The 15,928-nt window shown below is 67.4% G+C and overlaps 1 protein-coding gene across 1 annotated transcript in view; it reads left to right on the forward strand.

Moving 5' to 3' along the window:
- The window catches only part of NEURL4 (neuralized E3 ubiquitin protein ligase 4), a gene marked incomplete at both ends in the record, with an annotated part of 48,109 nt that overhangs the window by 19,260 nt on the left and 12,921 nt on the right, over positions 1-15,928 (forward strand). Inside the window, 2 exon segments of the mRNA XM_068171042.1 lie at positions 15,140-15,232; positions 15,234-15,303. Of these exon segments, the coding sequence (XP_068027143.1) occupies positions 15,140-15,232; positions 15,234-15,303 (163 nt within the window).

The following is a 15,928-nucleotide window of genomic DNA, read 5'->3' on the forward strand; positions in this document are numbered from 1 at the left end:
GCAGCTCCCTCTGGGCTCCCTGCAGCTCCCTCTGGGCTCCCTGCAGCTCCCTCTGGGCTCCCTGCAGCTCCCTCTGGGCTCCCTGCAGCTCCCTCTGGGCTCCCTGCAGCTCCCTCTGGGCTCCCTGCAGCTCCCTCTGGGCTCCCTGCAGCTCCCTCTGGGCTCCCTGCAGCTCCCTGCAGCTCCCTCTGGGCTCCCTGCAGCTCCCTCTGGCTCCCTGCAGCTCCCTCTGGGCTCCCTGCAGCTCCCTCTGGGCTCCCTGCAGCTCCCTCTGGCTCCCTGCAGCTCCCTCTGGGCTCCCTGCAGCTCCCTCTGGCTCCCTGCAGCTCCCTCTGGGCTCCCTGCAGCTCCCTCTGGCTCCCTGCAGCTCCCTCTGGGCTCCCTGCAGCTCCCTCTGGCTCCCTGCAGCTCCCTCTGGCTCCCTGCAGCTCCCTCTGGGCTCCCTCTGGCTCCCTGCAGCTCCCTCTGGCTCCCTGCAGCTCCCTCTGGGCTCCCTCTGGCTCCCTGCAGCTCCCTCTGGGCTCTCTGCAGCTCCCTCTGGCTCCCTGCAGCTCCCTCTAGCTCCCTGCAGCTCCCTCTGGCTCCCTGCAGCTCCCTCTGGGCTCTCTGCAGCTCCCTCTGGCTCCCTGCAGCTCCCTCTGGCTCCCTCTGGCTCCCTGCAGCTCCCTCTGGGCTCCCTGCAGCTCCCTCTGGCTCCCTGCAGCTCCCTCTGGGCTCCCTGCAGCTCCCTCTGGCTCCCTGCAGCTCCCTCTGGCTCCCTCTGGGCTCCCTGCAGCTCCCTCTGGGCTCCCTGCAGCTCCCTCTGGGCTCCCTGCAGCTCCCTCTGGCTCCCTGCAGCTCCCTCTGGCTCCCTGCAGCTCCCTGCAGCTCCCTCTGGGCTCCCTCTGGCTCCCTGCAGCTCCCTCTGGCTCCCTGCAGCTCCCTCTGGCTCCCTGCAGCTCCCTCTGGCTCCCTCTGGCTCCCTGCAGCTCCCTCTGGCTCCCTGCAGCTCCCTCTGGCTCCCTCTGGGCTCCCTGCAGCTCCCTCTGGGCTCCCTGCAGCTCCCTCTGGCTCCCTGCAGCTCCCTCTGGGCTCTCTGCAGCTCCCTCTGGCTCTCTGCAGCTCCCTCTGGCTCCCTGCAGCTCCCTCTGGCTCCCTGCAGCTCCCTCTGGGCTCCCTGCAGCTCCCTCTGGCTCCCTGCAGCTCCCTCTGGGCTCCCTGCAGCTCCCTCTGGGCTCCCTGCAGCTCCCTCTGGCTCCCTCTGGCTCCCTGCAGCTCCCTCTGGCTCCCTGCAGCTCCCTCTGGCTCCCTGCAGCTCCCTCTGGGCTCCCTGCAGCTCCCTCTGGCTCCCTGCAGCTCCCTCTGGGCTCTCTGCAGCTCCCTCTGGCTCTCTGCAGCTCCCTCTGGCTCCCTGCAGCTCCCTCTGGCTCCCTGCAGCTCCCTCTGGGCTCCCTGCAGCTCCCTCTGGCTCTCTGCAGCTCCCTCTGGGCTCCCTGCAGCTCCCTCTGGGCTCCCTGCAGCTCCCTCTGGCTCCCTGCAGCTCCCTCTGGCTCCCTGCAGCTCCCTCTGGGCTCCCTGCAGCTCCCTCTGGGCTCCCTGCAGCTCCCTCTGGGCTCCCTGCAGCTCCCTCTGGCTCCCTGCAGCTCCCTCTGGGCTCTCTGCAGCTCCCTCTGGCTCCCTGCAGCTCCCTCTGGGCTCCCTGCAGCTCCCTCTGGCTCCCTCTGGCTCCCTGCAGCTCCCTCTGGCTCCCTGCAGCTCCCTCTGGCTCCCTCTGGCTCCCTGCAGCTCCCTCTGGCTCCCTGCAGCTCCCTCTGGCTCCCTGCAGCTCCCTCTGGCTCCCTGCAGCTCCCTCTGGGCTCCCTGCAGCTCCCTCTGGGCTCCCTGCAGCTCCCTCTGGGCTCCCTGCAGCTCCCTCTGGGCTCCCTGCAGCTCCCTCTGGGCTCCCTGCAGCTCCCTCTGGGCTCCCTGCAGCTCCCTCTGGGCTCCCTGCAGCTCCCTCTGGGGCCTTCATATCTCCAGGGGGTACCTCAGCGCCTCCAGAGGGTTTCTTGAGCTCCCTGTGAGGTTCCTTGAAGTCTTTATGGACTTCCTGGAGGTCTTTATGGGGTCCCTGGAGGTCCTTCTTGGACCTTCATACCTCCAAGAGGCTCCTTGAGGTCTCTGTGGGGGTTCCTGGAGGTGTAGCTCTTTATGGAGCTCCTGGGGGTCCTGATGGAGCCTTCATATCTCCAAGGAGCTCCTGGGGGTCTTGATGGAGCTCCTGGAGGTCTTGATGGAGCTCCTGGAGGTCTTGATGGAGCCTTCATATCTCCAAGGAGCTCCTGGAGGTCTTGATGGAGCTCCTGGAGGTCTTGATGGAGCCTTCATATCTCCAAGGAGCTCCTGGGGGTCCTTGTGGAGCTCCTGGAGGTCTTGGTGGAGCTCCTGGGGGTCATTATGGAGCTCTTGGGGGTCCTTATGGAGCTCCTGGAGGTCTCTGTGGAGCCTTATCTCCAAGAAGCTCCTGAGGGTCTTTGTGCAGCTCTTGGGGGTCTTGATGTAGCTCCTGGGGGTCTCTGTGGGGCTTTTACCTCTCTGAGGGGCTGCTGGGGTGGTGCTGGGGGGTGCTGAGGGCTGCCCTGGGGGTGCCTGCAGGCTGGGACACGGTGGGGGTGGTGCTGGGGGGTGCTGGGGGGTGCTGAGTGGTGCTGGGGGGGTGCTGGGGGGGCGCTGGGTGGTGCTGGGTGGTGGTGGTGGGGTGCTGGGGGGAGCTGAGTGGTACTGGGATGGTGCTGGGAGGTGCTGGGTGATGCTGGGTGATGCTGGGCGGTGCTGGGCGATGCTGGGCGATGCTGGGCGGTGCTGGGCGGTGCTGGGCGGTGCTGGGTGATGCTGGGTGATGCTGGGCGGTGCTGGGCGATGCTGGGCGATGCTGGGCGGTGCTGGGCGGTGCTGGGCGGTGCTGGGTGATGCTGGGTGATGCTGGGTGATGCTGGGTGATGCTGGGTGATGCTGGGCAGTGCTGGGTGATGCTGGGTGATGCTGGGCAGTGCTGGGCGGTGCTGGGTGATGCTGGGTGATGCTGGGTGATGCTGGGCGGTGCTGGGTGCTGCTGGGTGATGCTGGGCGGTGCTGGGTGATGCTGGGTGATGCTGGGCGATGCTGGGTGATGCTGGGCGGTGCTGGGTGATGCTGGGCGGTGCTGGGCGGTGCTGGGCGATGCTGGATGATGCTGGGTGATGCTGGGTGATGCTGGGTGATGCTGGGTGATGCTGGGTGATGCTGGGCAGTGCTGGGTGATGCTGGGTGATGCTGGGTGATGCTGGGTGATGCTGGGTGATGCTGGGTGATGCTGGGCTGTGCTGGGCGGTGCTGGGCGGTGCTGGGTGATGCTGGGTGATGCTGGGTGATGCTGGGTGATGCTGGGCGGTGCTGGGCGATGCTGGGTGATGCTGGGTGATGCTGGGCGGTGCTGGGCGGTGCTGGGCGATGCTGGGTGATGCTGGGTGATGCTGGGCGGTGCTGGGTGATGCTGGGTGATGCTGGGTGATGCTGGGTGATGCTGGGTGATGCTGGGTGGTGCTGGGTGATGCTGGGTGATGCTGGGTGATGCTGGGTGGTGCTGGGTGATGCTGGGTGATGCTGGGCGGTGCTGGGTGATGCTGGGTGATGCTGGGCGATGCTGGGTGATGCTGGGTGATGCTGGGTGATGCTGGGCGATGCTGGGTGATGCTGGGCGGTGCTGGGCGGTGCTGGGCGATGCTGGGTGATGCTGGGCGATGCTGGGCGGTGCTGGGTGATGCTGGGCAGTGCTGGGTGATGCTGGGTGATGCTGGGCGGTGCTGGGTGATGCTGGGTGATGCTGGGTGATGCTGGGTGGTGCTGGGTGATGCTGGGTGATGCTGGGTGATGCTGGGTGATGCTGGGTGGTGCTGGGTGATGCTGGGTGGTGCTGGGTGATGCTGGGTGATGCTGGGTGATGCTGGGTGATGCTGGGTGGTGCTGGGTGATGCTGGGTGATGCTGGGTGATGCTGGGTGGTGCTGGGTGATGCTGGGTGATGCTGGGCGGTGCTGGGCGATGCTGGGTGATGCTGGGCGGTGCTGGGCAGTGCTGGGTGATGCTGGGTGATGCTGGGCGATGCTGGGTGGTGCTGGGTGATGCTGGGCGGTGCTGGGTGATGCTGGGTGATGCTGGGCGGTGCTGGGTGATGCTGGGCGGTGCTGGGCGGTGCTGGGCGATGCTGGATGATGCTGGGTGATGCTGGGTGATGCTGGGTGATGCTGGGCGGTGCTGGGTGATGCTGGGTGATGCTGGGTGATGCTGGGTGATGCTGGGCGGTGCTGGGTGATGCTGGGTGATGCTGGGTGATGCTGGGTGATGCTGGGTGATGCTGGGCGGTGCTGGGTGATGCTGGGTGATGCTGGGTGATGCTGGGTGGTGCTGGGTGATGCTGGGTGATGCTGGGTGATGCTGGGTGATGCTGGGTGGTGCTGGGTGATGCTGGGTGATGCTGGGTGATGCTGGGTGGTGCTGGGTGATGCTGGGTGATGCTGGGCGGTGCTGGGCGATGCTGGGTGATGCTGGGCGATGCTGGGTGATGCTGGGTGATGCTGGGTGATGCTGGGTGATGCTGGGCGGTGCTGGGCGATGCTGGGCGATGCTGGGCGGTGCTGGGTGATGCTGGGCAGTGCTGGGTGATGCTGGGTGATGCTGGGCGGTGCTGGGTGATGCTGGGCGGTGCTGGGCGGTGCTGGGCGATGCTGGGTGATGCTGGGTGATGCTGGGCGGTGCTGGGCAGTGCTGGGTGATGCTGGGTGATGCTGGGCGATGCTGGGCAGTGCTGGGTGATGCTGGGTGATGCTGGGCGGTGCTGGGTGATGCTGGGCGATGCTGGGTGGTGCTGGGTGATGCTGGGTGATGCTGGGCGGTGCTGGGCAGTGCTGGGTGATGCTGGGTGATGCTGGGCGATGCTGGGTGGTGCTGGGTGATGCTGGGCGGTGCTGGGTGATGCTGGGTGATGCTGGGCGGTGCTGGGTGATGCTGGGTGATGCTGGGCGATGCTGGGTGATGCTGGGTGATGCTGGGCGGTGCTGGGCGGTGCTGGGCGGTGCTGGGCGATGCTGGGTGATGCTGGGTGATGCTGGGTGATGCTGGGCGGTGCTGGGTGATGCTGGGTGATGCTGGGTGATGCTGGGCGGTGCTGGGTGATGCTGGGTGATGCTGGGTGATGCTGGGTGGTGCTGGGTGATGCTGGGTGATGCTGGGTGATGCTGGGTGATGCTGGGCGGTGCTGGGTGATGCTGGGTGATGCTGGGTGATGCTGGGTGATGCTGGGCGGTGCTGGGTGATGCTGGGTGATGCTGGGTGATGCTGGGCGGTGCTGGGTGATGCTGGGTGATGCTGGGTGATGCTGGGTGGTGCTGGGTGATGCTGGGTGATGCTGGGTGATGCTGGGCGGTGCTGGGTGATGCTGGGTGATGCTGGGTGATGCTGGGTGATGCTGGGTGATGCTGGGCAGTGCTGGGTGATGCTGGGTGATGCTGGGTGATGCTGGGCGATGCTGGGCGGTGCTGGGTGATGCTGGGTGATGCTGGGCGGTGCTGGGTGATGCTGGGTGATGCTGGGTGATGCTGGGCGGTGCTGGGTGATGCTGGGCGGTGCTGGGCGGTGCTGGGCGATGCTGGGCGGTGCTGGGCGGTGCTGGGCGGTGCTGGGTGATGCTGGGTGATGCTGGGCGGTGCTGGGCGGTGCTGGGCGGTGCTGGGCGATGCTGGGCGATGCTGGGCGGTGCTGGGCGGTGCTGGGCGGTGCTGGGTGATGCTGGGTGATGCTGGGCGGTGCTGGGTGATGCTGGGTGATGCTGGGTGATGCTGGGCGGTGCTGGGCGGTGCTGGGCGATGCTGGGTGATGCTGGGCGGTGCTGGGCGGTGCTGGGCGGTGCTGGGTGATGCTGGGTGATGCTGGGCGGTGCTGGGCGGTGCTGGGCGGTGCTGGGCGATGCTGGGCGATGCTGGGCGGTGCTGGGCGGTGCTGGGTGATGCTGGGTGATGCTGGGTGATGCTGGGTGATGCTGGGTGATGCTGGGCGGTGCTGGGCGGTGCTGGGTGATGCTGGGTGATGCTGGGTGATGCTGGGCGGTGCTGGGTGATGCTGGGTGATGCTGGGCGGTGCTGGGCGGTGCTGGGTGATGCTGGGTGATGCTGGGCGATGCTGGGCGGTGCTGGGTGATGCTGGGTGATGCTGGGTGATGCTGGGCGGTGCTGGGCGGTGCTGGGTGATGCTGGGTGATGCTGGGCGGTGCTGGGTGATGCTGGGTGATGCTGGGTGATGCTGGGCGGTGCTGGGTGATGCTGGGTGATGCTGGGCGGTGCTGGGTGATGCTGGGTGATGCTGGGCGGTGCTGGGCGGTGCTGGGTGATGCTGGGTGATGCTGGGTGATGCTGGGCGGTGCTGGGTGATGCTGGGTGATGCTGGGCGGTGCTGGGTGGTGCTGGGTGATGCTGGGCGGTGCTGGGTGATGCTGGGTGATGCTGGGCGGTGCTGGGCGGTGCTGGGCGGTGCTGGGTGGTGCTGGGTGATGCTGGGCGATGCTGGGCGGTGCTGGGCGGTGCTGGGTGATGCTGGGTGATGCTGGGTGATGCTGGGCGGTGCTGGGCGGTGCTGGGCGGTGCTGGGCGGTGCTGGGCGATGCTGGGCGGTGCTGGGCGATGCTGGGCGGTGCTGGGCGGTGCTGGGTGATGCTGGGTGATGCTGGGTGATGCTGGGCGGTGCTGGGCGGTGCTGGGTGATGCTGGGTGATGCTGGGTGATGCTGGGTGATGCTGGGTGATGCTGGGTGATGCTGGGCGATGCTGGGCGGTGCTGGGTGATGCTGGGTGATGCTGGGTGATGCTGGGCGGTGCTGGGCGGTGCTGGGTGATGCTGGGTGATGCTGGGTGATGCTGGGCGGTGCTGGGTGGTGCTGGGTGATGCTGGGCGGTGCTGGGTGATGCTGGGTGATGCTGGGCGGTGCTGGGCGGTGCTGGGCGGTGCTGGGTGGTGCTGGGTGATGCTGGGCGATGCTGGGCGGTGCTGGGCGGTGCTGGGTGATGCTGGGTGATGCTGGGTGATGCTGGGCGGTGCTGGGCGGTGCTGGGCGGTGCTGGGCGGTGCTGGGCGATGCTGGGCGATGCTGGGCGGTGCTGGGCGATGCTGGGTGATGCTGGGCGATGCTGGGTGATGCTGGGCGGTGCTGGGCGGTGCTGGGTGATGCTGGGCGGTGCTGGGCGGTGCTGGGCGATGCTGGATGATGCTGGGTGATGCTGGGTGATGCTGGGTGATGCTGGGCGGTGCTGGGTGATGCTGGGTGATGCTGGGCGGTGCTGGGTGATGCTGGGTGATGGTGGGTGATGCTGGGTGGTGCTGGGTGATGCTGGGTGATGCTGGGTGATGCTGGGCGGTGCTGGGTGATGCTGGGCGGTGCTGGGTGATGCTGGGCGGTGCTGGGCGGTGCTGGGCGATGCTGGATGATGCTGGGCGGTGCTGGGTGATGCTGGGCGGTGCTGGGTGATGCTGGGCGGTGCTGGGCGGTGCTGGGCGATGCTGGATGATGCTGGGCGATGCTGGGCGATGCTGGGTGATGCTGGGTGATGCTGGGCGGTGCTGGGTGATGCTGGGCGGTGCTGGGTGATGCTGGGTGATGCTGGGTGATGCTGGGCGGTGCTGGGTGATGCTGGGCGGTGCTGGGCGGTGCTGGGCGATGCTGGATGATGCTGGGTGATGCTGGGTGATGCTGGGTGATGCTGGGTGATGCTGGGCGGTGCTGGGTGATGCTGGGTGATGCTGGGCGGTGCTGGGTGATGCTGGGCGGTGCTGGGTGATGCTGGGTGATGCTGGGTGATGCTGGGTGGTGCTGGGTGATGCTGGGTGATGCTGGGTGATGCTGGGCGGTGCTGGGTGATGCTGGGTGATGCTGGGTGATGCTGGGTGATGCTGGGCAGTGCTGGGCAGTGCTGGGTGATGCTGGGTGATGCTGGGTGATGCTGGGTGATGCTGGGCGGTGCTGGGTGATGCTGGGCGGTGCTGGGCAGTGCTGGGTGATGCTGGGTGATGCTGGGTGATGCTGGGTGATGCTGGGTGATGTTGGGTGATGCTGGGCAGTGCTGGGTGATGCTGGGTGATGCTGGGTGATGCTGGGTGATGCTGGGCGGTGCTGGGTGATGCTGGGTGATGCTGGGCGGTGCTGGGTGATGCTGGGTGATGCTGGGTGATGCTGGGCGGTGCTGGGTGATGCTGGGCGGTGCTGGGCGGTGCTGGGCGATGCTGGATGATGCTGGGTGATGCTGGGTGATGCTGGGTGATGCTGGGCGGTGCTGGGTGATGCTGGGTGATGCTGGGTGGTGCTGGGTGATGCTGGGTGATGCTGGGCAGTGCTGGGTGATGCTGGGTGATGCTGGGTGATGCTGGGCGGTGCTGGGTGGTGCTGGGTGATGCTGGGCGGTGCTGGGCGGTGCTGGGCGATGCTGGATGATGCTGGGTGATGTTGGGTGATGCTGGGTGATGCTGGGCGGTGCTGGGTGATGCTGGGTGATGCTGGGTGATGCTGGGTGGTGCTGGGTGGTGCTGGGTGATGCTGGGTGATGCTGGGCGGTGCTGGGTGATGCTGGGTGATGCTGGGTGATGCTGGGCGGTGCTGGGTGATGCTGGGCGGTGCTGGGCGGTGCTGGGCGATGCTGGATGATGCTGGGTGATGCTGGGTGATGCTGGGTGATGCTGGGCGGTGCTGGGCGATGCTGGGTGATGCTGGGTGATGCTGGGCGGTGCTGGGTGATGCTGGGTGATGCTGGGTGGTGCTGGGTGATGCTGGGTGATGCTGGGTGATGCTGGGTGATGCTGGGTGATGCTGGGTGATGCTGGGTGATGCTGGGCGGTGCTGGGTGATGCTGGGTGATGCTGGGTGATGCTGGGCGGTGCTGGGTGATGCTGGGTGATGCTGGGCGGTGCTGGGTGATGCTGGGTGATGCTGGGTGATGCTGGGTGATGCTGGGCAGTGCTGGGTGATGCTGGGTGATGCTGGGTGATGCTGGGCGATGCTGGGTGATGCTGGGCGGTGCTGGGTGATGCTGGGTGATGCTGGGCGGTGCTGGGCGGTGCTGGGTGATGCTGGGTGATGCTGGGCGGTGCTGGGCGGTGCTGGGTGATGCTGGGTGATGCTGGGCGGTGCTGGGTGATGCTGGGTGATGCTGGGTGATGCTGGGTGATGCTGGGCGGTGCTGGGTGATGCTGGGTGATGCTGGGCGGTGCTGGGTGATGCTGGGTGATGCTGGGTGATGCTGGGCGGTGCTGGGCGGTGCTGGGTGATGCTGGGTGATGCTGGGCGGTGCTGGGTGATGCTGGGTGATGCTGGGCGGTGCTGGGTGATGCTGGGTGATGCTGGGTGATGCTGGGCGGTGCTGGGTGATGCTGGGTGATGCTGGGTGATGCTGGGCGGTGCTGGGCGGTGCTGGGCGGTGCTGGGTGATGCTGGGTGATGCTGGGCGGTGCTGGGTGATGCTGGGTGATGCTGGGCGGTGCTGGGTGATGCTGGGTGATGCTGGGCAGTGCTGGGTGATGCTGGGTGATGCTGGGTGATGCTGGGCGATGCTGGGTGATGCTGGGCGGTGCTGGGTGATGCTGGGTGATGCTGGGCGATGCTGGGTGATGCTGGGTGATGCTGGGCAGTGCTGGGTGATGCTGGGTGATGCTGGGTGATGCTGGGCGATGCTGGGTGATGCTGGGTGATGCTGGGCGGTGCTGGGTGATGCTGGGTGATGCTGGGCGATGCTGGGTGATGCTGGGCGGTGCTGGGTGATGCTGGGTGATGCTGGGTGATGCTGGGCGGTGCTGGGTGATGCTGGGTGATGCTGGGTGATGCTGGGCGGTGCTGGGCGGTGCTGGGCGGTGCTGGGTGATGCTGGGTGATGCTGGGTGATGCTGGGCGGTGCTGGGTGATGCTGGGTGGTGCTGGGCGATGCTGGGTGATGCTGGGCGGTGCTGGGTGATGCTGGGTGATGCTGGGTGATGCTGGGTGATGCTGGGTGATGCTGGGTGATGCTGGGTGATGCTGGGCGGTGCTGGGCGGTGCTGGGCGGTGCTGGGTGATGCTGGGTGATGCTGGGCGGTGCTGGGCGGTGCTGGGCGATGCTGGGCGATGCTGGGCGATGCTGGGTGATGCTGGGCGATGCTGGGCGGTGCTGGGCGGTGCTGGGTGATGCTGGGCGATGCTGGGCGATGCTGGGCGATGCTGGGCGGTGCTGGGTGGTGCTGGGTGATGCTGGGTGATGCTGGGTGATGCTGGGTGATGCTGGGCGGTGCTGGGGGATGCTGGGTGATGCTGGGTGATGCTGGGCGGTGCTGGGTGATGCTGGGTGATGCTGGGCGGTGCTGGGCGATGCTGGGTGATGCTGGGCGGTGCTGGGTGATGCTGGGCGGTGCTGGGCGGTGCTGGGCGGTGCTGGGCGATGCTGGGTGATGCTGGGTGATGCTGGGCGGTGCTGGGCGATGCTGGGCGGTGCTGGGTGATGCTGGGCGGTGCTGGGTGATGCTGGGCGGTGCTGGGTGGTGCTGGGTGATGCTGGGCGGTGCTGGGTGGTGCTGGGTGATGCTGGGCGGTGCTGGGTGGTGCTGGGTGATGCTGGGCGATGCTGGGCGGTGCTGGGCGGTGCTGGGCGGTGCTGGGCGGTGCTGGGTGATGCTGGGTGATGCTGGGCGATGCTGGGCGGTGCTGGGCGGTGCTGGGCGGTGCTGGGTGATGCTGGGTGATGCTGGGTGATGCTGGGTGATGCTGGGTGATGCTGGGCGATGCTGGGCGATGCTGGGCGGTGCTGGGTGATGCTGGGTGATGCTGGGTGATGCTGGGCGGTGCTGGGCGGTGCTGGGTGATGCTGGGTGGTGCTGGGTGATGCTGGGCGGTGCTGGGTGGTGCTGGGTGATGCTGGGCGGTGCTGGGTGATGCTGGGTGATGCTGGGTGATGCTGGGCGGTGCTGGGCGGTGCTGGGCGGTGCTGGGTGATGCTGGGTGATGCTGGGCGATGCTGGGCGGTGCTGGGCGGTGCTGGGTGATGCTGGGCGATGCTGGGCGATGCTGGGCGATGCTGGGCGGTGCTGGGTGGTGCTGGGTGATGCTGGGTGATGCTGGGTGATGCTGGGCGGTGCTGGGTGGTGCTGGGTGGTGCTGGGCGGTGCTGGGTGGTGCTGGGCGATGCTGGGCGATGCTGGGTGATGCTGGGTGGTGCTGGGCGGTGCTGGGTGGTGCTGGGCGATGCTGGGCGATGCTGGGTGATGCTGGGCGATGCTGGATGATGCTGGGTGATGCTGGGTGATGCTGGGTGATGCTGGGCGATGCTGGGCGATGCTGGGCGGTGCTGGGTGATGCTGGGTGATGCTGGGCGATGCTGGGTGATGCTGGGTGATGCTGGGCGATGCTGGGCGATGCTGGGCGGTGCTGGGTGATGCTGGGCGATGCTGGGCGGTGCTGGGTGATGCTGGGTGATGCTGGGCGGTGCTGGGCGGTGCTGGGTGATGCTGGGTGATGCTGGGTGATGCTGGGTGATGCTGGGCGGTGCTGGGTGATGCTGGGCGGTGCTGGGCCGTGCTGGGTGATGCTGGGTGATGCTGGGTGATGCTGGGTGATGCTGGGCGGTGCTGGGTGATGCTGGGCTGTGCTGGGCGGTGCTGGGCGGTGCTGGGTGATGCTGGGTGATGCTGGGTGATGCTGGGTGGTGCTGGGTGATGCTGGGTGATGCTGGGCGGTGCTGGGCGGTGCTGGGCGATGCTGGGTGATGCTGGGTGATGCTGGGCGGTGCTGGGCGGTGCTGGGCGATGCTGGGTGATGCTGGGTGATGCTGGGTGATGCTGGGCGGTGCTGGGCGATGCTGGGTGATGCTGGGTGATGCTGGGCGGTGCTGGGTGATGCTGGGTGATGCTGGGCGGTGCTGGGCGATGCTGGGTGATGCTGGGTGGTGCTGGGTGATGCTGGGTGATGCTGGGCGGTGCTGGGTGATGCTGGGTGGTGCTGGGTGGTGCTGGGTGATGCTGGGTGATGCTGGGTGATGCTGGGTGATGCTGGGTGGTGCTGGGTGATGCTGGGCGGTGCTGGGTGATGCTGGGTGATGCTGGGCGATGCTGGGTGATGCTGGGTGATGCTGGGCGGTGCTGGGTGATGCTGGGTGGTGCTGGGCGATGCTGGGTGATGCTGGGCGGTGCTGGGTGATGCTGGGCAGTGCTGGGTGATGCTGGGTGATGCTGGGTGATGCTGGGCGGTGCTGGGTGATGCTGGGTGATGCTGGGTGATGCTGGGTGATGCTGGGCGGTGCTGGGTGATGCTGGGCTGTGCTGGGCGGTGCTGGGCGGTGCTGGGTGATGCTGGGCGATGCTGGGCGGTGCTGGGTGATGCTGGGCAGTGCTGGGTGATGCTGGGTGATGCTGGGTGATGCTGGGCGGTGCTGGGTGATGCTGGGCAGTGCTGGGTGATGCTGGGTGATGCTGGGTGATGCTGGGCAGTGCTGGGTGATGCTGGGTGATGCTGGGTGATGCTGGGCGGTGCTGGGTGATGCTGGGCGGTGCTGGGTGATGCTGGGTGATGCTGGGTGATGCTGGGCGGTGCTGGGCGGTGCTGGGTGATGCTGGGTGATGCTGGGTGATGCTGGGTGATGCTGGGCGGTGCTGGGTGATGCTGGGTGGTGCTGGGCGGTGCTGGGTGATGCTGGGTGATGCTGGGTGATGCTGGGCGGTGCTGGGCGGTGCTGGGTGATGCTGGGTGATGCTGGGTGATGCTGGGTGATGCTGGGCGGTGCTGGGTGATGCTGGGTGATGCTGGGTGGTGCTGGGCGGTGCTGGGTGATGCTGGGTGATGCTGGGTGATGCTGGGTGATGCTGGGCGGTGCTGGGCGGTGCTGGGTGATGCTGGGTGATGCTGGGTGATGCTGGGCGGTGCTGGGTGATGCTGGGCGGTGCTGGGTGATGCTGGGTGATGCTGGGTGATGCTGGGCGATGCTGGCCGATGCTGGGCGGTGCTGGGTGATGCTGGGTGATGCTGGGTGATGCTGGGTGATGCTGGGTGATGCTGGGCTGTGCTGGGCGGTGCTGGGCGGTGCTGGGTGATGCTGGGTGATGCTGGGTGATGCTGGGCGGTGCTGGGCGGTGCTGGGCGATGCTGGGTGATGCTGGGTGATGCTGGGCGGTGCTGGGCGGTGCTGGGCGGTGCTGGGTGATGCTGGGTGATGCTGGGCGGTGCTGGGCGGTGCTGGGTGGTGCTGGGTGATGCTGGGTGATGCTGGGTGATGCTGGGCAGTGCTGGGTGATGCTGGGTGATGCTGGGTGATGCTGGGTGATGCTGGGTGATGCTGGGCGGTGCTGGGTGATGCTGGGTGATGCTGGGTGATGCTGGGCGATGCTGGCCGATGCTGGGCGGTGCTGGGTGATGCTGGGTGATGCTGGGTGATGCTGGGCTGTGCTGGGCGGTGCTGGGCGGTGCTGGGTGATGCTGGGTGATGCTGGGTGATGCTGGGCGGTGCTGGGCGGTGCTGGGCGATGCTGGGTGATGCTGGGTGATGCTGGGTGATGCTGGGCGGTGCTGGGCGGTGCTGGGTGATGCTGGGTGATGCTGGGTGATGCTGGGCGGTGCTGGGCGGTGCTGGGCGATGCTGGGTGATGCTGGGCGGTGCTGGGCGGTGCTGGGTGATGCTGGGTGATGCTGGGTGATGCTGGGCGGTGCTGGGCGGTGCTGGGCGATGCTGGGTGATGCTGGGTGATGCTGGGTGATGCTGGGCTGTGCTGGGCGGTGCTGGGCGGTGCTGGGTGATGCTGGGCGGTGCTGGGTGATGCTGGGCGGTGCTGGGCGGTGCTGGGTGATGCTGGGTGATGCTGGGTGGTGCTGGGTGATGCTGGGTGATGCTGGGTGATGCTGGGTGATGCTGGGCGGTGCTGGGTGATGCTGGGTGATGCTGGGTGATGCTGGGCGGTGCTGGGTGATGCTGGGCGATGCTGGGCGATGCTGGGTGATGCTGGGCGGTGCTGGGTGATGCTGGGCGATGCTGGGCGATGCTGGGTGATGCTGGGCGATGCTGGGCGGTGCTGGGTGATGCTGGGTGATGCTGGGCGATGCTGGGTGATGCTGGGTGATGCTGGGTGATGCTGGGTGATGCTGGGCGGTGCTGGGTGATGCTGGGTGATGCTGGGCGATGCTGGGTGATGCTGGGTGATGCTGGGTGATGCTGGGTGATGCTGGGCGGTGCTGGGCGATGCTGGGTGATGCTGGGCGATGCTGGGTGATGCTGGGCGATGCTGGGCGATGCTGGGCGGTGCTGGGTGATGCTGGGTGATGCTGGGCGATGCTGGGCGGTGCTGGGTGATGCTGGGTGATGCTGGGCGATGCTGGGCGGTGCTGGGTGATGCTGGGCGATGCTGGGCGGTGCTGGGTGATGCTGGGCGGTGCTGGGTGATGCTGGGGGGTGCTGGGGAGTGCTGGGCGATGCTGGGTGGTGCTGGGTGGTGCTGGGTGGGTGCTGGGTGGTGCTGGGGGGTGCTGAGGCCCCCCCTGACCCCTGCAGGCGGGGGACACGGTGGGGGTGGTGCTGGGGTGGTGCTGGGCGGTGCTGGGTGGTGCTGGGTGGTGCTGAGGCCCCCCTGGCCCCCTGCAGGCGGGGGACACGGTGGGGGTGGTGCTGGGGGGTGCTGGGCGGTGCTGGGTGGGTGCTGGGCGGTGCTGGGGGGTGCTGGGCAGTGCTGAGGACCCCCCTGGCCCCCTGCAGGCGGGGGACATGGTGGGGGTGGTGCTGGGGGGTGCTGGGGAGTGCTGGGCGATGCTGGGTGGTGCTGGGTGGTGCTGGGTGGGTGCTGGGTGGTGCTGGGGGGTGCTGAGGCCCCCCCTGACCCCTGCAGGCGGGGGACACTGTGGGGGTGGTGCTGGGGTGGTGCTGGGCGGTGCTGGGTGGTGCTGGGTGGTGCTGAGGACCACCTGGCCCCCTGCAGGCGGGGGACACGGTGGGGGTGGTGCTGGGGGGTGCTGGGTGGGTGCTGGGCGGTGCTGGGCGGTGCTGGGTGGTGCTGAGGGCTGCCCTGGGTGGTGCTGAGGCCCCCCCTGCCCCCTGCAGGCGGGGGACACGGTGGGGGTGGTGCTGAGGGCTGCCCTGGGTGGTGCTGAGGCCCCCCTGCCCCCTGCAGGCGGGGGACACGGTGGGGGTGGTGCGGCGCCCCGACGGCACCCTGCACTTCTTCGTCAACGGCGTGGCGCAGGGCCCGGCCGCCTGCAACGTCCCCCCCCGGCGTCTACGCCGTCGTCGACCTCTACGGCCAGGCCGCCCAGGCCACCATCCTGGAGGAGGGAGGTGAGAGCTGGGGGGGGCTGGGGGGCGGCCCGGGGGTCGCCGAGGGCAGCTGAACGGGGGGGAGGTAGCTGAGGAGGCTTGGAGGTACCTAAGGGGGCTTGGAGGTATCTGAGTGGGGTTGGAGGGGGCTTGGAGGTATCTGAGTGGGGCTGGAAGGGGCTTGGAGGTATCTGAGTGGGGCTGGAGGGGGCTTGGAGGTATCTGAGTGGGGTTGGAGGGGGCTTGGAGGTATCTGAGTGGGGCTGGAGGGGGCTTGGAGGTATCTGAGTGGGGCTGGAAGGGCCTTGGAGGTATCTGAGTGGGGCTGGAAGGGGCTTGGAGGTATCTGAGTGGGGCTGGAAGGGGCTTGGAGGTATCTGAGGGGGGCTGGAAGGGGCTTGGAGGTATTTGAGGGGGGCTGGAAGGGGCTTGGAGGCATCTGAGGGGGGCTGGAAAGGGCTCAGAGGTATCTGAGGGGGGTTCTGAGGGCATCTAAAGCAGGTTAGAGCTATCTAAGAAGGGTTCTGAGGGCATCTAAAGGGGGTTGGAGCTATCTAAGGAGGCTTGGAGGCATCTAAGGGGGGGTTGGAGGGGGCTTGGAGGTATCTAAGGAGGCCTGAAGGCATCTAAGGGGGATTGGAGGCAT

This window comes from Melanerpes formicivorus, unplaced genomic scaffold (assembly GCF_026170545.1).
Source record: "Melanerpes formicivorus ecotype bairdi unplaced genomic scaffold, bMelFor1.0.p_v2 SCAF_1416, whole genome shotgun sequence".
NCBI classification, from domain to species: Eukaryota; Metazoa; Chordata; class Aves; order Piciformes; family Picidae; genus Melanerpes; species Melanerpes formicivorus.